At 43.6% G+C, this 27,409-nt stretch overlaps 1 protein-coding gene across 1 annotated transcript in view; it reads left to right on the plus strand.

Annotated features, from left to right (window-relative positions):
- TGFBR1 (transforming growth factor beta receptor 1) overlaps positions 1-27,409 on the plus strand; it is a 77,571-nt gene that overhangs the window by 13,281 nt on the left and 36,881 nt on the right. Inside the window, exons 2-4 of the mRNA XM_090049310.1 lie at positions 1,707-1,958; positions 3,170-3,412; positions 22,540-22,770. Coding sequence (XP_089905436.1) covers positions 1,707-1,958; positions 3,170-3,412; positions 22,540-22,770 — 726 coding nt within the window. The remainder of the gene's footprint in view (positions 1-1,706; positions 1,959-3,169; positions 3,413-22,539; positions 22,771-27,409) is intronic.

Raw genomic sequence — 27,409 nt, forward strand, 5'->3', positions numbered from 1 at the left:
GGTATTCTGTTTCAGTGTTTGACCACCCTCGTACTTGGAACATTCTTCGTAATATCCAACTTAACTTTTCCTTGCTGCAGTATAAGACTTCTTCTTGCCCTGTATCCACAGAGAATAGCCTGTCACCTTGGTGCTCAATCTTTCCAGTCCTATGGGCCAGATGTGTCAGGAAGCTGGTCCATTGGCCGAATCATGTGTATGGGGTCCATCCAAAGGCCAGATAAGCATGGGGTCAGGCTATGGGTGTGATCTAGCATGCCAGCGTAACTCTGCATGCCAGATCCGGGCACCAAGTGACCATACATCAGCCTAATCTGATGCATGAGGCTGTGTCAGTTGGACTGCAGGGGCTCCTCACAGGTCCAGAAACTGGCCAGCAGGGGGGCAGTAGCAGCATTGTTTCTAGAGCTGCAGCAGTTAACATTTCTACCACTTCGTATGCTCCCAAATTAATATGGTATTGTTGTGATATGCTATAAAACCAAACCAAAAGTTTAAAGAAAACGACTTTTGTTGTTGTCTTTTGCTGTGTATTTATAGAGAGTGTCTTGGACTTTGAACTCTGATTTAATGGGTTTCTTACACTTTAAAATCATTATTCCAAGGCCTTTTAGGATTTTGTCAGGAAATACAATAAAGAAGTGAGCGTCTTCCAAAGCCTATATAACTTTTTAGTCTTTCCACAAATGTATGGAGTTAGTGTGCTGACACTGCTGCCAAAAAAAGTGGGGGGTCCAAAAACAGAGGGGAACCAGTTCATATGTGAATGGGACTACAAAGAACAAACAGAAGTAGTGAGTTCCTTTCTCAAGGAGCTAAAGTCAGAGTATGCTTAATCTAGCTCATTCGGACTATGATGTGTTAAGTTCCTGCCACTGCACCACCGTCCCTTCCCTCCATTTGTGATGCAACTGGATTTTTTAATACAGCTTACTGGAATAGGGCCATCCCAGGCAGTCTTCTAGTGTACCTGCACAGTAAGGCATCAAACCAAGGTCTATTGAAATCAAAAGGAATTGTGTGTGTGGTTTGTTCTGATATAAATCCTAATTTTAAAAAGGCCTCTTTACTCCCAGCCAGTAGCAAAAGTTCTTCAAACTATCAGGAGTTATGATGGTGCTTTCATACCTGATGAGTGGCCAGCAAGATGAGGTGCTTAGGCCACACACTGAAGATCTGCTTTTGTATCTGTTGAAGTTTATGGCAGTATTCCTAGTGGCTTCATCAGAAGCAGGAATGGATCCTAAATGCTTTGGGGGATACATTATGTAATATTACACGTCACAGTAAATTGTATTTTTTTAAGCTTTCTTTTTTTAACTTTCAAATGTTAAGTGAACGCTTATTGTCTGTTGTTTTAGGAGAGATTTATCTTCTCTATTTGACTTTATGTAGAGTCAATGTCCCCTTTTATAAGTCTGACTTTTTTCCCCCTCCCTCTTCTTTATTTTTTTTTTTAGTTCATTGAAGAAGCATTCTACTATGTTCCAAAAATATGTACATAGGTACTGAAAGTTTAGAAAATTGCACAAAGCCTCAACTTTGTTAGTATTGCAAAATGAGCTAGCAGAACTTTGCTCTCTGGCTGAGTGGCTTGTGCCTTGTGTGCAGGCCCAGAAGGTTGCAAGTTCAAGGCTTGGGATGAGCTATGAAATTTCACATAACTAACACTAAAACCTTTTTTTTTTTTTTCTTTTTAAATACAGCATTACAGTGTTATTGTCATCTCTGTACAAAAGACAACTTTACGTGTGTGACAGATGGGCTCTGCTTTACCTCAGTGACACGGACTGTAGACAAAGTCATGCACAATAGCATGTGCATAGCAGAAATTGATCTGATTCCCCGAGACAGGCCATTTGTTTGTGCTCCCTCCTCAAGAGATGGAGTTTTTACTCATCCTCATTGCTGTGATAAAGACCTCTGCAATAAACTAGATCTTCCAATTCCAACACCAGGTAAAATGTTTGCTCTTTTTTTTTTTTAAGTGTGCAACAAAATAAGCCAAGTTTGGTATAAGAATGGACGTTAAAGACATATATTAGACTTAATGAATATCATTCTGAAGTTTTAGATCAAGAAATAAAAATACTATTAAATGCTATTAAGATTTTTAAAAATTCTTTGCATCATAATGCCAAGTTGCTTGCATTAACTATATGTATATATTTTTCTAACTGAATAAAAATGTTTTTGTCTGCATGATATACTGTTGAGTTTTGGAGACCTGCAACAGTCTGGACTCAAAAAAAAAAAAAAAAAAAAAAAAAAAATCTTGCTAAAATAAATATGTCAAAAGCACACAAGAACCAGTATAAAATAAAATATACTGCCACTAGCATTAAAATAAACCCTTTATAGATTTTTAGGGTTGGAAGGGACCTCAGTAGGTCATCGAGTCTGACTCCCTACCCTGGGCAACAAAGAGCGCTGGGGTCAGATGACCCCAGCCAGGTGCTTGTCTAACCTCCTCTTAAAGACCTCCAGGATAGGGGAGAGCACCACCTGCCTTGGAAGCCCATTCCAGATTCTGGTAACCCTTACTGTGAATAAGTTCTTCCTCATGTCCAATTTAAATCTACTCTCTATCAGTTTGTGACCATTGTTTCTAGTTACCCTAAGGGGAGCCCTGATAAATGGAGTATCTCCTATTCCTTGCTGCCCCTCCTGCCCCCATGAATTTGTAGATGGCCACGAGATCACCTTTTGGCCTTCTCTTCCGGAGGCTGAAGAGATCCAGGTCCCTCTATCTCTCCTCGTAGGGCCTTAACATGCATGCAGGCCCCTAACCATATGAGTAGCCCTCCTCTGGACCCTCTCAAGGTTATCCACATCTTTCTTGAAGTGTGATGCCCAAAACTGGATGCAGTACTCCAGCTGCAGCCTTATCAATGCCACATAGAGGGGACATATCACCTCCTTAGACCTATTTGTGATGCACCTGCTAATGCATGATAGAGTGTAGTTAGCTTTACTTATCACTTTGTCATATTGATGACTCGTGTTCATCTTGGAGTCTATTATGACTCCAATATCCCTTTCTGCCACTGTGCTGCTTAGAAGGTCATCTTCCAATCTGTATGTGTGTTGGTGATTCTTTCTTTCTTTATCTTGGATCTAACTTGCTGTTATTAAACAGTAACACTTTTTTTTAAACCCCCACGTTTAGGCCCTACTCCAGGAAAACCTGCGTCTAGTCTAGGACCTGTGGAATTGGCTGCTGTCATTGCTGGACCAGTATGCTTTGTTTGCATTTCATTAATGTTAATTCTGTATATCTGCCATAATCGTACTATCATTCACCATCGTGTACCAAGTGAAGAAGATCCCTCATTGGATCGTCCCTTTATATCAGAAGGAACTACTTTAAAAGACTTAATTTATGATATGACTACTTCAGGCTCTGGGTCAGGTAATGAATTCAGAATGTTACATTTGTTTTTAAAATACTTACTTTAGTTGATTAAGCATTTTTTTCCTCCCAAAAGCCAAGTAAAATCGAGTTAAACTTTGCAATGGAATATGTAGCGGAGAGGTCACCCTTCTGTAGACTTGCACATAAGTAACTTGGGCTATGTCATCTGTAATTAGACTGAAGTTTTCAGATTTAATTTTTTGAGGGTGAAGATTTAGATGGTTCTGTAGATTATTAATGGTCATATTGGGCCACAGCAAAAGCGCTTATGGCACAGCCCTGTCGGATGCCAACGAATCTGTGAATTCTGCTAAATACCTTGTTGCAAGGACATGAAAAAGGAAAGGCAGTGGTCTTATTTAGAATTACTAAGCTTGCATAATTGGAGAGAATGCATTTGATTAGAAAACAGCTTTTTCTTCTCATTTAAGGTATATAGTAAAAATATTTTTAAAAAGGTTAAATTGGATCATGGCTGTGTATTACTTTGAGAGCATGCTTGTACACGGATGGTTTCCTCTGTTATGTTTAGATTTCTTCAATATTTTGTCTGAAGGCTTTACTGAATATTACTGAAAGATTAACTGCTTCTAATTCCTTTATAGAGTATATGCATCTATGTTTATATGGTTTAGTTAAATAAAAGTTAAAATTTACATTTGAAATTTGACTTGTATTTAAAACTGTCATAATCTAAAGTATTCTGAATTTTACATGGCACTTGTGACCTTATTCCTTGTAAAAGGTACTGCATTAACAATTCTCACAAAAATCTCTTATTTACAGAACAGACATGATGTGAAAAGCTGTAGGGCAGCATTTCCAGCACATTGGTTTCTCAATTCTGGCTTAAAGGGGGATCCTTCCTAGGGAATGAGGGTAGCAGTATCTGTGCTTATCTAGTCATTAGCTGCTACTGATGTAATCCTAACAAGGTTGCTAATAGTGGTTGTAGATGTTTGGTGTGATCCACTTCCTCAGTAGGAATTCATATGAGACCTTGAGCTAGTGTTCCACATGGGGACTGACTGTGGTGAGGCTGATGGGGAACTACAGACTAGTCAGCCTCACCTCAGTTCCCAGAAAAATCATGGAGCTGGTCCTCAAGGAGTTCCTTTCGAAGCACTTGGAGGAGAAGAAAGCAATCGGGAACATGGATCCACCAAGGGCAAGTCATGCCTGACTGACCTTATTGCCTTCTATGATGAGATGACTGGCTCTGTGGATGGGGAGAAAGAAGTGGACATGATATACCTTGACTTTAGCAGGGCTTTGGATATGATCTTCCACAGCATTTATGCAAGCACACTGAGGAAGTATGGGTTGGATGGTTGGACTGTAAGTAAAGTAGATAGAAAGCTGGCTGGATTGTCAGGCTCAATGGGTAGTATTCAGTGGCTCAAGATCTGATTGGCAGATGGTACCCAATGGTATCCACTTTGTCCAGTTCTGGGTGCTGCACTTCAGGAAGGATGTGGAAAAGCTTGAGAGAGTCCAAAGGAGGGCTATGCACATAATTAGAGGCCTAGAGACCAGGTCATGTGAGGAAAGGCTGAAAGACATGAAACTGTTCAGCCTGGAGAAGAAAAGACTCAGAGGGGACTCGTTGGCAGCCTGTAAGCGCTGGATTCTGTTTGATTCCAGATCATATTCGTACATCAAGGGTGTGCGTCAGGGTCTGGGGGACCATCTGTTTACCAAGGCCCCCCAAGGGAGGACAAGAAATAATGGCCACAAGCTGATTAGAGGATTGCTTCAAGCTAGACATAAAGAAAAACTTCTTTACAAGTTGAGTACCAAGGGCTTGGAACAGACGCCCCCCCAGTGGTGGTACAGTCATCCACCCTGGCAATCTTTAAAAAGCTCCTTGATGCCCATCTTGCTGGGGTCATCTGATCCCAGCAGTCTTTCCTGCCTAAGTGCAGGGGAGCCGGACCCAATGATCTAGTAAGATCCCTTCCATCCCCTAACAGCTATGAATTTGAGTGCCCTAGGGGTTGATCCTGCGGCTGGCTTTGTTCAGTATTTTCATTAACGGTTAGGGCGCAATCCCATCACATTTTCCAGATCAGGTCTGTGGATGATACCAAGCTGGCAGGGGGTGTAGTAGGTACAGTGAAGAGTAGATTCAGAGTGACCTAGACAACTTGCGGGATTGGACCAAAAGAAATCTCATGAGGTTCAGTAAGAACAAATGCAAAGTCCAGCCCTTGGGGCAGAACAATCCCATGCACTACTATGTTCTGGGGACCAACTAGCTAAGAAGCAGTTCTGCAGGAAAGGACCTGGGGATTGCAGTGGACAGTAAGCTGAATATGAGCCAGCAGTATGCTCTTGTTGCCAAGAAGGCTAACAGCGTACTGGGCTGCGTTTTTAGGAGTGTTGCCAGCAGATCAATGGAAATAATTATTCCACCTGTTCTGCACTGGTGAGGCGACATCTGGAGTACTGTGTTCAGTTTTGGGCCCCCCCAGTACAGAAAGGTTGTGGGCAAGTTGGAGAGAGTCCAGCAGAGGGCAGTGAAAACAGTTAGGGGGCTGGGACACTTGACTTCTGAGGAGAGGCTGAGGGAACTGGGCTTATTTAGTCTGCAGAAAAGGCTGAGGGAGGATTTGATAGCAGCTTTTAACTACCTGAAGGGTGGTTCCAAAGAAGATGGAGCTCGATTGTTCTCAGTAGTAGAAGATGACAAAACAAGTAGCAGTGATCTCAAGTTCCAGCAAGAGGGGTTTAGGTTGGATAGTAAGGAAAAACTTTCTCACTAGGAGGGTAGTGAAGCACTGGAAAGAGTTACTTAGAGAGGTGATGGGATTTCTATCCTTGGAGATTTTTAAGGCCCAGCTTGACAAAGCCCTGTCTGGAATGATCTGGCTGGGGATGGTCCTGCCTTGAGATGACCTCCTGAGCTCCGTTCCAAGCCTAATGTTCTGTGACACAAAGCAATACTGTATTTACTTGGACCCAAGACGAGTTTGAATTTAAGACCCTCCAATAATTAGATTCTATACATGGGAAACTTATAAATTTGTTGTTATTTTCTGTATGTTATTAGAGGGTTGTCTTAAATTCATTTCTCCCACTGCTACAGCAGGGAGAGCAGCAGTGGGCGAGACAGTAAGGGAGCAGGCAGTGGGATAGTAGTAGTGATACGCAGTGGAGGGGGAGGGAGGCATTGGGCAGAGCAGATGGGGCAGGCAGTATTGGAGGCAGGAGTTAAATGAGGAGGGGAGACTTATCCTTGAATCAAGTAAATATGATATATCGTTCATGACATTTATTTAACTTCGGTATAGCTAAGAAATGAACTGCAGTGTAAGGCACCATATTTAATTAAAAATCTCCTGTGTCTTTTATGATCTCAAAATGCATAGTTAAAATTCTGTACTTTATAGAGTTGTTCCTATGGCATGTAATTCCTAGAGGTGCACTAATACATTGGCCCATATTGTATCGACACCGATAAAAGGAAAATTGACGTTATTGGCAATCAGCTTTTTTTGGCCAATTGTGGCCGTTAACATCACCTATCGATGCTCCGTGCATGTAGAGGGAAGGGGTGTGGAATGGGCAGATCGAGGGCCCCCGTGGTGAAGGAAGGAGTGGGGCATGGGATGGAGCTGCGAGTGGCTTGTCCAGGGGTGATGATGTGGTGGTGGCTCCCACCGCTGCATACACCCCTGGGGAGGCATGGGGGCATGTGCCCCCCCCCAGATCTGTGCAAGGGGTGAGGGCAGGCTGCTACTGTGGGCTGAGGCTGGGGATGGCGCTGGGCTCTTCCTGGGCAGAGGGGGGTATGGGCCAGGGCTGCGCTCAGGGCAGGTGGTGCTGGGAGGGGGGTGAGTTTGGGAGGGCTATAGTTAATTTTGGGGTGGCTGTAGCCCACCCCATAGGGCCCCCCTCCCAGCACTGCAACTGTCCGCCTTGAGCACAGCCCCAGCCCAATCCACTTCCCACTCCCCCACCCCCCGCTGGGAAAAGCCTAGTGCCACCCGCAGTGGCAGCCCACCTTTGCCCTGCACACAGATTGGGGTGGGGGGGTACATGCTCCCTATGCCTCCTCTGGGGGTGCACGCAGTGGTGGGAGTTGTTGTCCCCCCACATCCCCCAGACAAGTCACTGATGGCTCTGTCCTGAACCCCACCATGCCCTGGCTGGGTAGCTCCTGCCTCACTCCCTCCCTTACCATGGAGGCCTCGATCTACCCTCCTTGCTCCTTCCCACCCCCCAAACAGACTTGCCAGCCAGGCGCTGCTCGGCTGCATATTGGCAATCAAGTTGGTATCAGCTGCTATGGCATGTTAATAATTGGCCATTGGTATCTGCCCAAAAGATCTTTGCTGGTCCACCCCTAATAATTCTGTATCCACAAGAAATCCTATACATGCCAACAGAATAATTAGACTGCTGAATAGCTGTATGTGGAGTTTTTTGTTGGTTGCTTGTGTTTTTATTTTGTTTTTGTTTTGGTCAAATGAAGTCCAATATAGCTTGTTACTAGATTATTTTGAGTTAGACTGAAACATCTTGACACCCTTTTCCAGGAGAGGGGTCAAGGTTGCACTCAACTGAATTTCCATGCTACTTTCTACATAGAGGTAGGTCTGCTCAAGCGAAGCTTGCGGACATGGGCATATGAGTAAGTTACTGTAAAGTAGACTGGAATTGTTGAATATTCTACAATAACTACCTTTAAGAAAGGCTTGGATGCTTATCTTCCTGGAGTCATCTGACCACAGCTGACTTCCTGCCCCTTGGGCAGGGGGCTGGATCTGATGATCTTGCAAGGTCTCTTCCTGCCCGAATGTCCATGAAATCTACAAAACTGCCCTGGGAGGGCATGGGGCGGGGGGGGGAGGTATATGTGCCCTAGATCTGCGTGCAGGGTGAGGCTGCGCTGCCACTGCAGGCTGCGGGTGGTGCTGGACTCTTTCTGGCAGGGGGCTGGACCAGGCTACACTTGAGAGAGGCAGCAGCCGCACTGGGAGAGAGGCTATAGCGAATTTTGGGGTGGTTGCAGCCCCCTTCCACCACCGCCCAACCCAAGCTCACCACAGCTCCCCGCCAGGAAGAGCCTGGTGCCACCCCTAGCCTGCAGTGGGAGCCTGCACTCACCCCGCACGCAGATCCAGGGCACGCGCCCCCCCCCCCCCCCCCCCCCCCCCGTATCCCCTGAACGAGCCACAGCTCCATTCCATGCCCTGCCCCAGCCCCACTCCCTCACCATGGGGGCCTCGGTATGCCCCTCCCCCCCACAGTCCCCTTCCTTTCCCGTACAACAGACTTACCAGCTGGACTTGGCTGCTCTCCACACTGCCAGGCTGCACTCCTGGCTGCCTGTATGCTGCACTGTGGCTGTACACATGCTTGTGGCATTTATTGGCTGCTTTATCGACTACTTCAAGGAAAAAAAGTCGATTGACAATACTATCAGTTTTCCTCATATTGGTGCCAATCTGATATGGGACTGATATATCAGTGCACCTCTACTAGTAATTTCAAAGTTTACAGAGTGAAAATTTGTCAACATACAAAATCAGAATAATATTTTAAACTGAAAAGTGGTGATTCCTTTGTTTTAAAATGGGGGTAACAATGGACACTCCTGAATAGTTGTAACATGAGCATCCAGTCACTAATTTTTTCAGCGACCAATGAATACTTAAAAGTTTTGGATTGCTACATTATACCAGTCTATGCATCAGAATGCTGGACAATATCAGTAAGTATGGAAAAGAGAATTGAAGCAACTGAGATTTCATAGATTTCATAGACATTAGGGCTGGAAGGGACCTCGGGAGATCATCGAGTCCAGCCCCCTGCCCAAAGGGCAGGAAGTCAGCTGGGGTCATAGGATCCCAGCAAGATAAGCGTCCAATTTACTCTTGAAGGTGTTCAGTGTAGGTGCTTGAACCACCTCCGCTGGCAGACTGTTCCAGACCTTGGGGGCTCGGACAGTAAAGAAATTCTTCCTCATGTCCAGCCTGAAACGGTCTTGCAGGGGTTTGTGACCGTTCGACCTCATCATCCCTTGGGGCGCTCTGGTGAACAGACGTTCCCCCAGATCCTGGTGGTCACCCCTGATAAACTTATAGGTGGCCATCAGATCACCCCTGAGCCTGCTCTTTTCCAGGCTAAAGAGTCCCATGGCTCTCAGCCCGTCATCGTAAGATCTGTTTTCCTGACCTCTGATCATGCGCGTGGCTCTCCTCTGGACTCTCTCAAGTTTCTCCACATCCTTTTTGAATTGTGGAGCCCAAAACTGGACGCAGTACTCCAGCTGTGGCCTCACCAAGGCCGAGTACAAGGGGAGAATGATGTCCCGGGATTTGCTCAAGAAGCATCTATGGATGCACGCCAGCATTTTGGTCGCTTTACTAGCCGCAGCATCGCATTGGAGGCTCATGTTCATCTTGTGGTCAATGATGACCCCCAAGTCTCTTTCTTCTGTAGTGCTATCCAACGTAGCACTGCCGAGCCTATAAGGGTGCTGCAGGTTTTTCCTCCCAAGGTGGAGAACCTTGCATTTATCGGTGTTAAACACCATGAGGTTCTCGTCTGCCCATTTGCTGAGCTTGTCCAGGTCAGCCTGGATCACCCGCCTATCTTCTGGCGTGGATGCTTTGCCCCAAAGTTTGGTGCCATCGGCGAACTTGGCCAGTCGACTCCTGACTCCAATGTCCACATCATTAATGAAGATGTTGAACAGGATGGGTCCCAGGACAGAGCCTTGAGGGACCCCACTGGTCACAGGGCACCACGATGAGTGACTGCCATCAATCACAACCCTCTGGGTCCGACCATGAAGCCAATTTCCCAGCCAGCGGATCGTGGTGGAGCCAAGGCCACAACTGGGCAGTTTGGCCAAGAGGTGATCATGGGATACCAGATCAAAAGCTTTTTTGAAGTCAAGATATATGACATCAATCTCTTCTCCCTTGTCCAGGTGAAAGGTCACCTTGTCATAGAAGGAAATGAGATTGGTCAAACAAGACCTACCCGCAACAAACCTGTGCTGGCTGTCCCTTAGAATGTTAGCCTGGGCCAGTCCCTCAAGGATGGCCTCCTTAATAAACTTTTCTAAGATTTTCCCCAGGATAGAAGTCAGGCTAATGGGCCTGTAGTTAGCCGGATCCACTCTCCTCCCTTTCTTGAAGATCGGCACCACATGGGACTTCTTCCAGTCTTCGGGCACTACACCAGAGCGCCAGGAGTTTTCAAAGACCCGTGCCAGGGGCTGGGCTATGACGCTCGCCAGCTCCTTGAGTACCCTGGGGTGCAGATTATCAGGGCCGGCTGACTTGAAGGTATCCAGCTTCTCAAGGTGTTCCTTCACGAGGTCAGCACTGATGGAGGGTAGGAGATCCCCCTCACCCAGATTTCCCTGTCCCATAGCAGGCATGGGCATCCCGTGTGACTGATGAAAAACTGACGCAAAGTACCTATTTAATAGGTTGGCTTTTTCCTGGGCGTCAGTTGTCAGTTGCCCCATCTGGTTTAGCAGGGGTCCAACATTGCCCTTGCTTTTCCTCCAGCTCCCCACATATCTGAAAAAGGACTTTTTGTTGTCCTTGATGCCTGAAGCTAGTTGGAGTTCAGTTGCAGCCTTGGCTTTCCTGGTTTGGTCCCTGCAGGACAGCACCAGCGCGGAGTAATCCTCCTTGGACGTGAATCCCGTCCTCCATCCTTTGTAAGCTTTCCTTTTTAGCCACAGTAGGTCCGCTAGGTCTCTGGAGAGCCAGGGGGGCTGCTGTGCCTTCTTGCTGCCTTTTCTCTGTGTTGGAATAGATTTAGCTTGTGCACTGAGGCTCGCTTCCTTGAGAAGCAACCACTCTTCTTGAACTCCCAATCTCCCTGGGGTCACGGTCCCTGAGGGCCTGACTGACTAGCCTTTTGAGCTTATCAAAGTCGGCTTTTCTGAAGTCAGGGACTTCTGTGTTGCTGACTGACTTGCTAGCTTTACGGCGGATGGTGAAGGTGATCAGCTCGTGGTCGCTGTCACTCAACTTACCACCAATCACTAGGTCCCCGATTAGGTCGTCCCCCGTAGCCAGTACCAGGTTCAAGCAGCGCTTTGCCTCTGCAGGAGGAAGCTGTTGTTAACATCAGAAAGAGACAAGAGTTTCTTGAGCATGTTATGAGGAAAGAGGAAATTGAAAGTCTGGTTATAATGGGAATGATTGAGTGACGGAGAGATCATGGAAGACAGAGGTTGACTTATATCAAGAGTCTAATGCATCAACACTGGAAATTCTGCATGCCCCAAAGAGAAGAGATCTGCGGAAGACTATGGTCACCAAAGTCCTGTTTGGATATGGTACCTAGAGAGAGTGAGATCAATACTATTCAAAATTCTAGCCTTATTTCAAAACAAAGATTTAGTCTAAGATATTCTATGGAGATAAGGGCCTTGTTGAACTCCTTTTAAAACACAGAGGGAAAGTTTGTTAGATGGAAAAGGATAATATCTGTCTAGAAGTATTTTTCACATTTGTTAGAAGGTTCAAACAGTAGAGAAAAAGTAGACATTAAAAATAATTTCCCATGTAAAAAGCTTGATGAGTCGCCATCTAGATGTAGTTCATACCCATTGGATCAAAAGTCTTATGCTCTATAATAGAGCCCTGAGAAAATCATGATTTTGTGGACTGTGCAGAAACCATGAAATTTGCCCCATGCTGTGATTTTTTTTTCTAAGGGTCGCAAGCATAGGCGGCAGAAGGCTGGGGCTAATGGGGCTTATCCCCCTCAAATGCAGGGCAGCGCAGAGGGCTGCTGGGCAGCCTGAGCTTGAGCTCTGGACAGCTGCAGCAGGGGGAGGAGCAGTGTGTACAAACAAACACAGAGCCTGCACACAGCCAGTATTGTAGCCACACAGTGTGCAGGGACTGCCCACCACAGCGGGTGAGTCGGGGAAGGTGCATGGGGGGGGGACTATCGACGCCCTCGCAGTGAGGGAGGGAATAGGGCAGGAGCTGGGGTGAGTGGGGCCCTAGGGCAGGTAGTGGGGATGCTCGGAGCCCGGGCAGCTTATCCAGCGATGTGGGGGGCTCCTGCTGCTGCACACACCTCGGGAGAGGCCCGTGGGGCACATGCCCTCTGGATCTGTGTGGGATGGAGTAAAGGTAGGCTGCGGATGAGGGCTGGGCCCTGCGCCTTGCTGCTGCTGCCCCGGGAGCCAGGTGTGGTACACAATGCCATGAGCCTACTGCCACTGGATACCAGAGCCAGCTCCTGGGGCTGCAGCAGAGCACAGAGCCAAGCCTGCAGTGGCAGCCCACCTCTGCTCCACCCTGCACACAGATCCAAGGGGCATGTGCACCCCTTGCCTCTCCCGAGGTGTGCACAACAGTGAAACACCCTCCCCCGCACCCCTGGATAAGCTTCTCAGGCTTCAAGTGTCTTACCACCCACCCCAGGGCCCCACTCACCCCAGACCCTACCTCTGTTCCACTCCCTGTATTGATGTTGGGGCCTTGGTCTGCCCCCCACCACGCCCTTGACCCTTTTCTGACTTACCTGCTGTAGTGGGCAGTGCTCTGCACACTGTTTGGTTGCAATCCTGGCTGCATGCAGGCTTTGTGTCTGTCTGTGCATGCCTCTCTCTCCCCTGCTGCAGCTGCTTGGAGTCCATGCCCAAGCTGCCCTGCAGCCCTCTGCACTGCTCCATGTTTGAGGGGACTAAGCTCCTTTAGCCCTGGCCTTCCGCTGCTTCTGACTGTGTTCCTGCCTGCCACACATGCACAGGTAAAGTATCATTTTTCACAGAATATTCACGGAACTACCAGGATCCATTTGCCAAGATCAGTGTTAGTTCCGTGAATATTCTGTGAAAAATGATACTTTACCTGTGCACATGCCACAATTTTTTTACAAGAAATGCGCAATTTTCTCAGAGCCCTATCTATAATCATTAAGATTTGTGTAAGTACATACTGTTTGAGGATGAATGGGTAAGGGAGCAAAAAGAGTTAAGTCCTGGAAACTTAAAGATTGATTCTAAGTTCACTCAGTATTTAAAGACCATTTGTGACTTCTTTTTTGTCAACACTAGAGAATTTTAGAAGAAATTATTGCCTATGCTACCTCTAGTTTAGCTGATTCCTGCAAATACATGGGGAAATACTAGAATACCCAAAGTTGTAGGAGCTTGCAGCACTTTCCCTCATGTCTTTCCTTTCTTTAGTCTTTTCTGTCAAATCTCCTTATAGCTGTAGCACAGGGGTATCAAGCTCTTCCCATGCCCTGGTGTAGGTGCATACCGTGGGGGCTCCTTGATGGGCTGGAACTGTGGGGCCAGTGGCAACAACCATGGCAGCAGTGATGGTAATAGAACAGGCTGCCCTAGTCCAAGCTGCTTGCTGTGGCAGATGTGGCACAAGTGGCCAGAGGGTGATTGCAGCTGCGTTAGCACAAGTCTTGCTTGCTCCCCTGCCACTGAGGGCATGCCCACTGGGGTCCGGATTTTGTAACAGACACTGCCCACCATTAGCCGTGCCCCAGATTCCAGGGGAGGCCATATATGATGCTTCTTTTGTAACAGAGGGGAACAGTACATCCACTTTGGGAACACAGTGAATGGAACTACCATTCAAGTTGTTCAAGCAGCCTTCATGAAGTTACAATATAGATGTACTTATTTTATACACTTAAACCTTTATAACAGATAAAAATGCATCAAATATAATTGCAAATAGTTTATGTAAACTTTATAATATATTCTGTTTAAAAACAATATTAAGGTCACAAAGTTGATTCCTCTGTCTGAAGCTACAAGCTTTAGATAGGTCAAGATGGGTATCAAGAAGTTTTGTAGTAAGCTTTTCAAAAATAAAACCGAATCTGTGATTGGCACTGCTAGGGAAATAGCACATAGGCTGAGAAGTACAGAATTTGCAAAGAAAGCCACAAAGATTCTTCTTGATCTTGCCTTTGTTGATATGTTGGCTGTTTAGTAATCCCTCTTTCTGCTTTCTTATCAGTCCTTACTCTGTTCTTCGACTTTGTACTTTTACAGAGGTCTCTGGAATGGCAGAGGCTCACTTATGAGACTGCCCATGAATTGATCTGCTCATAGAGTGGAAATTCTAGTGCCAAATGTAGCTCTGGAAAGGCCAGGGATGGTTGCCAGGAGAGAGATACTTGAATACCCTTTGTCTCCAGATGCAAATGAAGAGACCTCTTGAGTTCTTTTCATACTTGCAGATAGATCTTTAAGAAGAGTGACAGGAAAACAGTTTAGTCATAAAAGCATAGGAATTGCGACATTGAACCGACTCATGGAATATCTACTCCAGTGTTCTGTTTGAGCAGTGGCCAGAAACAGATGCTAAAGAGGTGCAAAAAAAAAAATCTTCTTTAGAAATATGGAATAACTTGTCCTTAGGAAAGTCTGCTTCTTAACCTTGATCAGTGTTTGTCTTTTGCCCTAAGGATGAGAGAAGAAATTCCTTATAAAAATATTCATAACCTATCTAATAGATCTAGATTATGTCTTTATTATGCATACATCAAATGCTCTTGTCTTACTAGGATTTTGGCATCACTGTCTTGTGGCTATGAGTGCCACACATTAAATATTTGCAGGGCAACAATTTAAGAATATTATTGCTTTGCTCTTGCACTGTCGATAATCTTGTATACCTTTCTTATCATGATCCCTCTTGCCATTGTCTCAGAATTATAGTTGGTAACTGGGCCTTGTGTGTGGGGCTTGTGGGTTATATCCACAAGTTTGAAAAAGGTTTAATTTTTACCTGCCTGTCAGGATAAATATGAGAAAGTTTGTCTCCTTTTTGTAGATGAGCAGAACTACTGCCCAATATATGGATTATGCAGGGTCAGTCAGAAAACTAAGCTTTTTGTGGATTTATCTGATTGTAGCTGTTTGTTTTTGTGAGAGAAGTAGCAAGAAATGTCACAGAAAGAGCAAAATAAGTTCTAGACATAGCAAGAAAAATCCTGTTAGCATGACTGAACATTTTGGGTAAGTGTTCTCCTGAAAAGGATTGGAAGCATCAGTAAAAGCAAACAAAAAAAAAAGTCTTTGATTTCTGCGTTCAGAAAAACTGGACTTTCTTGCTTCACAAAGTATGTAGAATGGCATCACAGAAATACATGACTATAATTGATTTTTTTCCATCATAAAAGCATCCCATAAGACCCTGAAAATCTAACTAGCTCACATCAGAATGGGTTGTAGTGGTGTTTTGCAAGTGTGTTCTGTTCCCAAGGAGAGAGGATTAGTATTTTTCTTGAGTAAAGGTACAACATATAATGGATTAGCTAGCAGAATTCAAAGATGACCAAAAGGAAACAAAATGAGTTAAAATAGGAGTTGGGGGCTTCAGAAAAAGAACAGTAGCAGCATCGGGAGAACTTCTATGAAGGCATAACAGTGACTTACTGGATTGGGATGGAAACACCTGAAACAGCAGCTGTAGAGTACTCAGACAAATTAAGAAATTCAGATGCAAACTTTACTCCCAATCTAGAGCAATGAGAGATTAAGTGACTAGAAGCTTGACTGCTGTGAACCAGAAGTGCTTCCATTAAATGGAAATGGAGGCAGTACAAGAAAATTCTGGTTAACTTTTCTTGCAGAAAGAGATGAGCTGGGGACAAAGATTTTTGAGAACTAAGACATTACCTGAGAAGGAAAGTAAAGTTCCAGCAACCACAGAATAAGCCATCTTCCTGCATGTAGAATTGTACTAGCCAGGGAACTTGGGTTTTGTGCTTGTACAAAACCCAAGCATAAAACTGGCCTGGATGGGAGAGGTTAGATCAGTGATTCTTAACCTCGCTGTACTCAAGTCACCCCTCCAAAACTTTTCTGAATTGAGTGGCACCCAGTTTCAAGAACTAACTTATATATAAAAGTGCATACCTCCTTGCCGAAGGGGCAGGCAGTTGGGGTGGGAGACAGGCCAGGTAGGGACAAACCTGAGCCCATGCTTATCTGCTTATTTTCTCTCACCTGGCACCCTGTTATAGAAACATTGGGTTGGATTGTCTCACTTCAAATAATGCAAAATCCTTATCTTTAAGAAGAAAATTTCCCTTGGGGTCTTATTTGGCTCATTAACTTCATAGCTCAAATAAGTGTCTGAGAGTATGGATAGAACGAGTTCCTAACAGCCTTCCAATGTGCAGGACTTTTTAGTGATAAACCAAGAAAAGCCTCACCTGTTGTTGCTGAAGGTGAAAACTGATTGTTAGAAGGCCCTTTAGGCATAGCTCTGTGCCTAATAATATATATTATGGAAAAGGGGCTCTAATTTGCTTCATGACAGCATTGAATAAGAAAATATGAGGTATTGGTTAGTAAAACATGGGAAATAGCAATAATCAAATTAAGAGAAGCAGATCATTGAAATACCTTTTCTCTTGGGTGGGAAAAATGTTAATAATTAAGTTACCCTAAAACAAGAGCTACCACCTAGCCTGGTCCTTTGGGAAGGGAGACTTTCCCAAGGCTGCTGTTTGGGATCTCTATCACCCCATACAAGCCAAAAGTTACCCACAAACATTAAAACCTTGGCACGCAAACAGTAAAAGAGGCACAAGTAGTCCTCCTAACCTGTATACTAATGAGGGTATACAAAGAAGGAATACAGTTACCACAGTAGAATATAACTATAGCTGAACCTGCATAACATAAGCAGGGTTATCAAGGAAATGAAAAGTACAGAAGTACACAGAACTAAGAATAGCAGCTAAAAATTGTTTTAACCTGTCTCTCAATTCTTCTGTTTGTGATCGTACATTGAAGCATCAATACTGTCAACCATTGTGAAGGGAAGCTATCTATCCCCAAATTAGTATAAAGGGAGCTTACTTTGTCAGATGGGGCCCTGGAATAAAGATTGTGCATGCCTGTCTCTTATCAAGAGAATTCCTTTATTAGAAAGACAAATTAGCATTCAGATCGGGCAATGGAAATGCAAAAATATATTCACACATTGGAGGATGGGTGTAGGCTGGACCCCCCGGATGTCTGAGCTTTTGTTTAGTTGTTCAGTTTCTCCAACAACTCAAGTACCTTATTCCCCAAACTCCCCAGGTTTACAACCACAGATATGCAGTCATTAATTATATGCATTTATCTATATTTTGATCGGCTATATTCAAATTTCTTTGTTTCACTGAAACTTTTGGGGCTTGATAGAACCAGTTCTATGATATGGAAAACATCACTTAGTTGGCATTTGTTTCTGTGACATTTACACATCTGGAAGGAAGGATTCCTTAACTCTTTTCTTCACCAGGGTGGAATGTTCAGTTCCATCAGTTTAGTTTGGTTAACTCAATTATGGTTTTCATTGACAAGGGTGCTTTCTTCTGGTGTAGTTTTTTTCTTTTCTTCTAAGCAACCTAAGAAACCTAACATGCGTACATCTATTCAAACTACCTCTAATGCATGTGATTACATCAAGTATTCCTATTAACATGTATAAAACATGATATAGTATTTGGATTATCTAATTTAAAGGCTTTGGGCTCTGTTTAATCTGATCTGGTTCAGATGGACATGTTAATGGCTTTCTCTTCTTTGCTGACCAAGGTAATTGTCCTCAAATGCTCATGTTGTGGTCACTCAGGCCCCTGGCAGTTGTTCATTTAAGGGCCCAGAGGGATTTGGTCCCTGATACAATTGTGCATCCTACCGTACTACATATGTGTGGCAAGGTGTATGATTTTGGTGTTGGGATCGTGATCCTGGGCTCCCCCTGAACTGACAAGTTGCAGGCTGGTTGCCTGATTGTCAGCCTGTTGGGGGGGCGCATTGCAGCTTGTTTTAGCACCTGTTTTTAGTCCCCAGATCCAGCCAGCCAGGAGCATTTTTGCCCCCCTCTCTCTTTTTTTTTTTCCTTTTAAGCACTGACTCTTCTCTCTCATGCTGGGCTGCCTGGCCAGGGTTTGTTCAGCTTGGGATTTAAAGTCCCCAGCTGGGGAAGCCCTTTGGCTTTCCCTACCTGCAGCATCTGTCTGGGCAGACACTGAGCTCTTGGCTACTGGTTACACATTAAATTTTAGGCACTAGGCAAACAATTTACGTAGACATTTTTATGGCTTGTTTTCCATTTCTTACCACCCTTCTTATTTATTTTGCTATTAACATGGTAATCTTGGCAAAACTGTAATGTGTAGAGGAGACCTTAAAAATAGGCTTTTGAGGCCTCCTGCTCCTAGCCACACTTTTGCAGCTTAACCCAAAATTTCTGTTACTCACGTCCATACTTACAGCACCAGTATGCAATTCCAGTCTTTGTATAATGGAGTATATATGTGAGGTAGAGACACTTATGCCAAGATCTCTAATGTGCCCCTTACAGTTGCAATAGTAATTTCCCACTCCTGGTCCTACAGTTCTGTCCCAGCTACACTGCCCCCTTCTTTGACTGTCCAGTGTCCCAGACTGCTCACCTTCAACACAAATGACTATTAAAGGGAGGGCAGGAAGATAGTGTCTGCATGTTCCTGGAAGGGCAGGAGGTGGGGAGCTGTGGAGGGTCACCTGGGCTAAAAATCCCAACAAAGCACTGAGCTGTGCTCCTGTTCAGATACAAGGTGATGCTGTTCTGTCTGCTTGTCAGTGTTTCTTGCATCCAGTCCCATTCTAATGATGGATCTTCAGTCAAGCTCATGTTTTCTTCTTCCTTTTTTTTATGGCTAGCTCCTTTTTTTTTTTTTTTTTTTTTTTTTTTGTGGACTCTGTGGACAAGCATTTTTAGCCCCTTATGCACTGTCTGTAAATTGCTGTAGTTGGCAACCCTCCAGGAACATATTCCTTTTGCTAATGCTTTTAACAGTTGGATACTAGTAAAGATAGTTGTAGTTGCAAAATTATGAGCCACTGGCTCACAACACCAATATAAGTACTGTGTTAATAAAGAAAAGAAACATGGAAGAAGCAGGCAAAACTGAGCTACCAGAGTTCTGTGCATATATGCCACTCTGCACCAAAATATTTAAATGTGGAACTACAGAACCATTTAAAATTCTTCTGCTTAAATGGAGAGAACACCAGTTTTTATCAGAGATGTTGGCTTTATTGCACTAATCTAGCACTAAACAGGTAAGTGTGGAAAACTGCTCCACTAAACAACCTCCTTGCTGTTCACTAGCTGGTGAGGAAAATGCATCAAAAAAGCAAAAAAATCCTTTATTCAGTTTTTGGACCTTACTTTTAGTTTTGGTTAAGAAAGAAAAGGCAGCACTAGATTTTGAATGGTCTGTACATTATTTGTGTAAAGGATATGTATCTCTTAACAGGATTGGATTAGATCCTGCAAGCTGTAGTAGGCTGTCTGGTTTCTTATACTGCATCTAAAGGGTAGACCAGTAGTTTTCAACCATACTGGACCTGATGTACCCCTCCATATCTTTTGTGACCTTGAGTGGCATCTAATTAAAATATCTATTTTATATTTTACAGTGCTTGTTTCATTGTTGAGGGACTGGGCAGTGGGGCTAGGAGATTAGCCAGGCCAGGACCAAGACCGAACCTATAAGCTTATCGGGGGTGACCACCAATATCGACGGAATGGTTGTTCACCAGAGCACCCCAAGGGATGACGAGGTCGAATGGTTATAAACTACTGCAACACCATTTCAGGCTGGACGTAAGGAAGAATTTCTTTACTGTCCGAGCCCCCACGTCTGGAATAGCCTGCCATCGGAGGTGGTTCAAACACCTACATTGAACACCTTCAAGAAAAAATTGGATGCTTATCTTGCTGGGATCCTGTGACCCCAGCTGACTTCCTGCCCTTTGGGCGGGGGGCTGCACTTGTTGATCTTCTGAGGTCCCTTCCAGCTAATGTCTATGAAATCTATGCTTATCTCCTTGTACCTTGTGTGGTACCCTCATTGAGAATCACTGGAGTAAGCGTTGGCAAGGAGAAACAGAGATAAAAGCTGCTTTCACAGCAGGACATATCTTGTGACAGTTAAATTTGGCAATTTTGGTTTGTGCAGTGCATGTTTGAGAGGTGTTGCTTGGTGTGCTTCTCTCGAGCTGCACTTCACACAGAGACATGGGTCTCCACAGGTTCCAGTGTGGAGGTGGGGCTCCTGGGCAGCCCTACACAGATCCATGCCTATGCATAAAGCATGGGTTGGTGTGGATCCTAGGGTGGAGGTGTTGGATTATGCAGGTCCTAGCATGGCATGGAGGCATGGGTACCAGGGATTTCCCAGGCACTAGGGACCCGCACAAGCTTTCTCTGCTTTTGGAGATCCTGTCCCATGTGCTACAGGCCCCTCAAGCACCTGGAGCAAATGGATATCTGCCAGAATAAAATGGAGCATAATATTACTACTTCTTGTCGCAGCCGCCAATGTGGCATGATGAAAGATAGGGATGTCTATTGGCTCACCATTTCTACCTCCATAAAAATTCTTATGGTGGCTCCAATATGCTGTCATGAAATGTCTGTTTCTACCCTAGAGACCCCCAAATATCAGTGTAGTATGTGACTGGAAAATCTTGTGGTTAATGCTGGCAATTTGGAATGTGGCAGCCCCACAGAATAGCACAATAAAAGTTTTCTGGTTATAGAGGGAAGGGTTAGTTTAAAAAGAAAGTATTTTATAGATGAGTAAGAGCAAATGGTTGAGGCGTGAGTACGAATGTTAGCTGGCTGTACCACATAAATTGTTGAACAATGTTCTGAAGTTGTGATTTTTAAAACTACTGTACATTCTAGCATTGTAAAAAGTTTAACAAGTTAAGAGTTTCCATTAGGTAAAATAGAGGCAAGATTTAGAAAGTTTGTATAGGAAGCCTAATGGGTATATTGCAAAATGTGTCTTTTCCCCTAGGATAGGGAGATCTCCTCTGATGCAGTGTTTTGTTGGGGCACTAGTTGTGAACATGCTGTTTGACATATTTGGGTCTTTGCCATGGATAGTCTGGTAGTAAATATTTGTTGGTAACTGTGGACTAATTTTACAAATTGGTAGAGGTTATCCAGTAAAACCAAAAGGGTTTAACAGTAATAGAAGTTCTAGTGAATAATTTCTTTCCCAAGGGAGATTTGAAAATCAAAAGAGAAATTTTGAATCCAAATTCTTTAGCTGTTTGTGAGAGTCTTTGTCTGATCAAAGCCCACACTTCAGTCTGGTACACTCCTTCAGTCTGCTGAGGTATTGGAAGATCTCTGAGACAGTGGTGGGTACCTCTTGTAGAACTGCACCAAAGAGCCTTGGACCAACTTTTTACTTTTCCTTAAAGTGCCATTTTATAAGCTATCAGTGAAGTTATCCACACTTGGCTGTAAACAACAACCCTGTTGAAACACTGGCACAAAGTTCCTGAAGAAGAATTAGATAATTTGGGCTATGTAAAAACTTTACAAACATTGAAAAAGCTTATATGTTTGCCAGGGAAAGCTTGAGTATAAACCCTGATATAATGAACAGCTCTATATTTCAAAGTTGTATGGGGAAAATGTTTAAAAAAAAAAAAAAAAGCGCATCTATTACGGCTCTACCTTTTTTGGAAAAAAACCACCAGGAGCCCCAAGCTGGATGAACATAGAGAAGCTTTCAGTGCAGAGATAAATAGGCTATAGTTGCATGTTCAGATTAAACTCAAAGTTAATGTAAGGATAGCATTCGTTTTTCAATAATGGGTTTGTTTTCAACAGTTTTTAAGTTTTTATATATATATTTATATAAAAGGAATTTAAAGTTTTACTACTGCTTCTCACAGCATTTGAGCTGTTCATGATGATGATGTCTAGGTCTTTTCATGGGTGGTTATATTTAATGAAGAATCCAACAGACTGAAGTAGTAGTTTTAATAACTTGAAAATGAAGGGAAATTTAAAATTTCACATTTTATTTATTACAGATGAAAATTTTAGAATAAAGTAAAATATTAAACATCCGGCAGTTGCATTACTGGCTTTTAAGGGTTATCAGACATATAGATGAATATGTAAGAAGCTGTTTTGAATCTCCAAAAGCAAATTAGGAGTTTATTTCATATGAATTCTAAAAGTAGTGGTTAGAGAGGGCATGTGTTAAGCTTAGCTCTTGTAGCACTTTTCATCAGTAAACCTGGCTTCATAAGCAATGAATATTTTCAACTAACTCTTTAATCTGAAATATTGTAGGTCTTCCCTTACTTGTTCAAAGAACAATTGCGAGAACCATAGTACTTCAAGAAAGCATTGGAAAAGGTCGCTTTGGAGAAGTCTGGCGAGGAAAATGGAGAGGAGAAGAAGTAGCAGTGAAAATATTTTCTTCAAGGGAAGAACGCTCATGGTTTCGTGAGGCAGAAATTTATCAAACTGTTATGCTACGTCATGAAAACATTCTTGGATTTATAGCTGCAGACAATAAAGGTAAGTGAAGTTTTTAATTTTTTTTAATAACTTTTCACTATTTAATGACTGAATATATTTATTTACATGGGAATAAAAAATGTAAATGTCCGCATTTGGGTATTTCCTCTTTGATATTTATGACACTCTTATTTCTACAAATCTAAATAAAAGGTACAGTTACATTTGTGTTATTAAATCTATTTTAATTATATAAATATTACTTGTTGTAGTATTTACCTAGAAAATAGAAACAAATCTAAGATCACGTAGCTAACATTCTGCCTAGTTGTTTTAATTTGCCTATGCAAATTAAGCATTACATTGGAATAGGATTGTCTTATCCAGTCAGCTCAGTTCTGCTGTATAGTTGCTGATGTATGTCTACTTCTTCAGTTATCTGCTCAGTATGTAAATTCCTTTGCTCTGATTTTTTTTCTACTGTGTTCAGAAAATCCATACAACAACCGGGAGCTGCATCTCGGTTTAAGTCCCAGTTCCTCCTTCCATTGTGGCAAGCCAAGACTGTCCAAATAAGAAATATTTGTAAAATTGAAAGTTTGCTTCCAACATTACATTTGTTATAGAACTGATTAGGAATCCCACTTCATTTCTTAACAAAATAAATAAATAGTTTTCTTGTAAGATCATAAATTTTCGTACAGAGGTGCTTTTCTGCTTCATCCTCATGTTTTTTTTCTTTAAATGTAATATATTAAATTCTACCAGTGATGCTGTAGTCACCACTTGGAAAATGCCAGCAATTTAGCTTCATCTTGTTGTTTTGACAGCAAAATAATAGAGCAATTCTCATATTGTAAAGAACTCAAAGACCACAGCAGAACAGAATGTTCTTGATGCTATGAATTCCTACTTTGCATCACCTGGGTTGAGAATCTCTGAACTATACTATATGGTAAAGTGTCTTTAAGGCCACATCACTTAAGTGTTTCAGCTGTGCAAGGGATTGGACTAGATGATTGTTAAGGTTCCTTCCAAGCCTATACTTCTCCTACACAAGGATGCAAAGCACATTTCAAGGACTTTCTGTTATGAGTAGTCATATTGTTAGCATGAAACAGCCAGGGACACAAATTGCTTTTTCTTTCATTAAGGACGTGAATATTATCTCATTTCTGAATAGGTTTCTATAATGTTAGATTCCATCTCCCCCTTGATCCTTCTCTCTCCCTAGTCCATTTTAACCTTTTTTCCTACTTGCTATTTGCCAACCAGGAAAAACTAGTGCAGTAACATTCTATCCTATTTTCTATATTGAGACTTGAGGTGCTTTTCTGCTGTATGTATTTCAAATCCAAAGGTAGCACCATTTTTATTATATTGGGTACTAAAGCATTTTAATAGCTTATAGGGCTGTGCGAAGCTTTGGTCCCCGAATTCAGTTTGGCAGAGATTCTGCCCTATTCGGAGAATCATAGAAGTAGGGTCGGAAGGGACCTTGTAGATCTTCAAGTCTGACCCCCCCGCCTGGGCGGGAGAAAAACTGGACTCAAATGAGTCCAGCCAGGTAGGCATCAAGCCTCTTCTTAAACACCCCCAGGGTAGGAGCCAGCACCACTTCCCTTGGAAGTTGGTTCCAGCTCCTAGCCGCCCTAACTATGAAGTAGTTCTTGCGGATGTCTAATCTAAACCTACTCTCCAATAATTTGTGTCCATTATTCCTTGTTATGCCAGAGGGTGCTAGGGGAAACAGTGTCTCCCCCAAACCCTTCTGGTCCCCCCTAGTGAGTTTATAGACAGTCACCAGGTCCCAATTCAGAGATTCAGCCACCGAATTGAATCGGGATACTCTTTAATCTCTCAGAATCAATTTGGCAATTTGGATATAGACACAGCTTTAAATGTTTTGTTTGTTTTTTTTACATACCTCAAGGTACCAAGTGGCTCATGAATGCTGCAATAGTTGGGTGGATGGAGTGTGTCCCACAGGAGCGCGGGGGCCTCCCCAGCACACTTGGCAGCAGACCCAGAGATGGACAAGAAGCACTTCTGGTCCACTTCCAGGCCTGCTGGGGAGCGTGCTGGGCCCCCCACCCATACCTCCCGGCTTAGCAGCTGGTGCCTCCTGGGTCTTGGGGGGCACTTGGGGTCCCCCCATGGCTGATCGCTGGAGGGTGGGGGTGGCCCCTCCCCCCCCCCCCCCCCCCCCGTGTGCTTAGCAGTGGACCTGGAAGTGGCCTGGAAGTACTTTCGGTTCACTTCGGGTTCGCCACCGAGGGCGCTGGGACATCCCTATGTCCCCCCCCATGCTGCTGTAGAATGCTTCATCCACCCCACCATCGCAGTGTTCATAAGCCATGCCTGGTACCTCGAGGTACGTAGAAAAAACATTTCAAGCTGCGTCTATGGCCAAATCACTGATTCTTTAAATCGGCATCAAATCTTCAGATTCGGATTCAGCCAAATCGAATAGGGGACAGTTATCCAAATCAGTTAATCGAATCACTGTCCCCTATTCCAGCTGAATCCAAATTGGAATCTAATATGGCCCATTTCTCACACCCCTAATAGCTAACTGAGAAAACCAGTGTATTTCTTAACAATCAAAATGGTTCAAGATTAAGTATCAAATTACCATGACTATTCAGTATAAATTATTGGGCTAATTTTGTGATGTTACTACTGCTAAGGCTAGATGGGGCCTCTAGGGCCATCAAGTCCAAGTTCCTTCCATTCATAGACACTTTACATGGTTGTCTACAAGTACAAGGAACAATAACTTGGACTTCAAAAACAACCTACAAAATGTCACAGGTAAACAGGAGAGGATAGAAGGCACTGCCAAAGAGGACTCCTGACACTGCAAAGATGGGGGACATAGTTAATATATTTTCTCAAAAGATCCTAGGAAAAGGACCATGCCCCATGCTACAGTGAAAGGCAAAATTGTTCACAGCCCTTGCCAATCTGATCTGAGGCTAAACTTCCTTCTTGACCTCAAATTTGGCAATCAGTATGCTTATAAATGGAAGAGCGAGATCCTTCAGTCGGGAACCTCTGGGATTTTAGCGGCCACTGAAACAACAAAGCACCCTAATCAAAAAACCCTATGTCCTTGGAGGAAAGCAAAACCCCTGCTTCCCCACCCTTCACCAGGGAGCCTGTTACACTGAATTTAAACTGTGGGTGAGAGGAGATTTGACTAGTAAGACCATTCCAGTCACAACTTAAAAGCTTTATTAGGATATGCAAAAGCAAAGACTTATTTGTACCAATAAAGACAATGGTTATGTAGCTTTGAATTCAGGGAAGAAATAGATCCGCTGGCCAGATCTGTTTCTAAGTCCCTGGGGACTTCAGTTGGTATACTGAGCTTTGGACAAGTTTGGGGGTTCATTTTTTTAGCCTATGGCTAATATTTATAATGGGCTGGCTTTCATATTCTAATAAGTGGTCTCTGATTTGGTTTTATTTAAATTTCTTTGTTTCACTGAAACTTTTAGAACTGGATTGAACTAGTCTTTTGTCAGCTTGAAAGGCTTGAGAAAATATGAAGGGAGGGCTTCTTACCTCCTTTTCTTAACACTGACCTGTTACTACTTTGCTCTAGTTCAGGAGTGGGCAATTATTTTGGGAAGACGGCCACTTACTGAGTTTTGGCAAGCCATCGAGGGCTGCCTGACAGGCAGCTCAGGGCAGATTAATATTAATTTTCTAAATTTTTTGGGGGCCCCGTGGGTGGCCACTAGAATGGCCTATGGGCCGCATCTGGCTCCTGGCCCACATTTTGGCCATCCCTGCTCTACTTTATGGTCTTTCCTGACACGGCTGCTTTATCACGTCATCTAAGCATTTTAATAAAAATACGTCTGTTATAGGAAAATAACATGTAATACGTTTGGCCATATACTACTTCTGATTATTTTAAGATGAAGTCATAATATAATATTTGGTTAGACATGTTGATGGCATTTGCTGAATCTGCAAAGATTCATACTGTTTTGTTCAGGCACCGGCTTTGAGGCCTGCCGCTGTTTAGCCACCCTTTGCAGCTTGTCTTTGCTACTTAGGTTAAGCTTAGCACAGCTTACTCTGGGATTCTAGCACTGGCAGGAGCATCAACATGCTCTAATCATAAAGGCCAGCTGTGGCCAATGTCCCAGTGCCTCAGAGGAGGGGAAAACCCATGCCTCTCCCCCCACCTTCCCCCCCTTCTCCAAGAAGCCTGTAGCACTCCTGATGTGAGTAACTTTCTTGACTAAGTTTATGACCAGTAAAAGCTCTGCAGCATGGGATTACCCAACCTTTTCCACATTACAAGAGTTGCCTTTGTAATCCAACCTTCTGCAGGCACATGATTCCATTACACGCAAATGATGTGTCAGAACCCCCCTTTCTATTGTACCATCCCCTGCACAAACTCAAGTCAACTCTTAAACAATTCAGCTTCCCTACTCTCACCATTTTGCTTAGAAGGCCATTCCAAAACTTCACTCCTCTTGTAGTTAGAAATGTTCTTCTCCTATCCAGTTAAAATTTTACCATAGCCCTTTGATTTTATGTCTACTTGCTGTTCAGCATAGAAAGGTCTTTCCTTTCTTAATAATCCCCCACAAATGTATAGAGTTACCATATCCCTGGTCAATCTTAGTTGTGCTAAAATAAAGAAGCCAAGCTCCATTTAATCATCTTTCATAAA

Source organism: Crocodylus siamensis, chromosome 5, assembly GCF_052110815.1.
Source record: "Crocodylus siamensis isolate JL-2025a chromosome 5, ASM5211081v1, whole genome shotgun sequence".
In the NCBI taxonomy this organism is placed as follows: domain Eukaryota; kingdom Metazoa; phylum Chordata; order Crocodylia; family Crocodylidae; genus Crocodylus; species Crocodylus siamensis.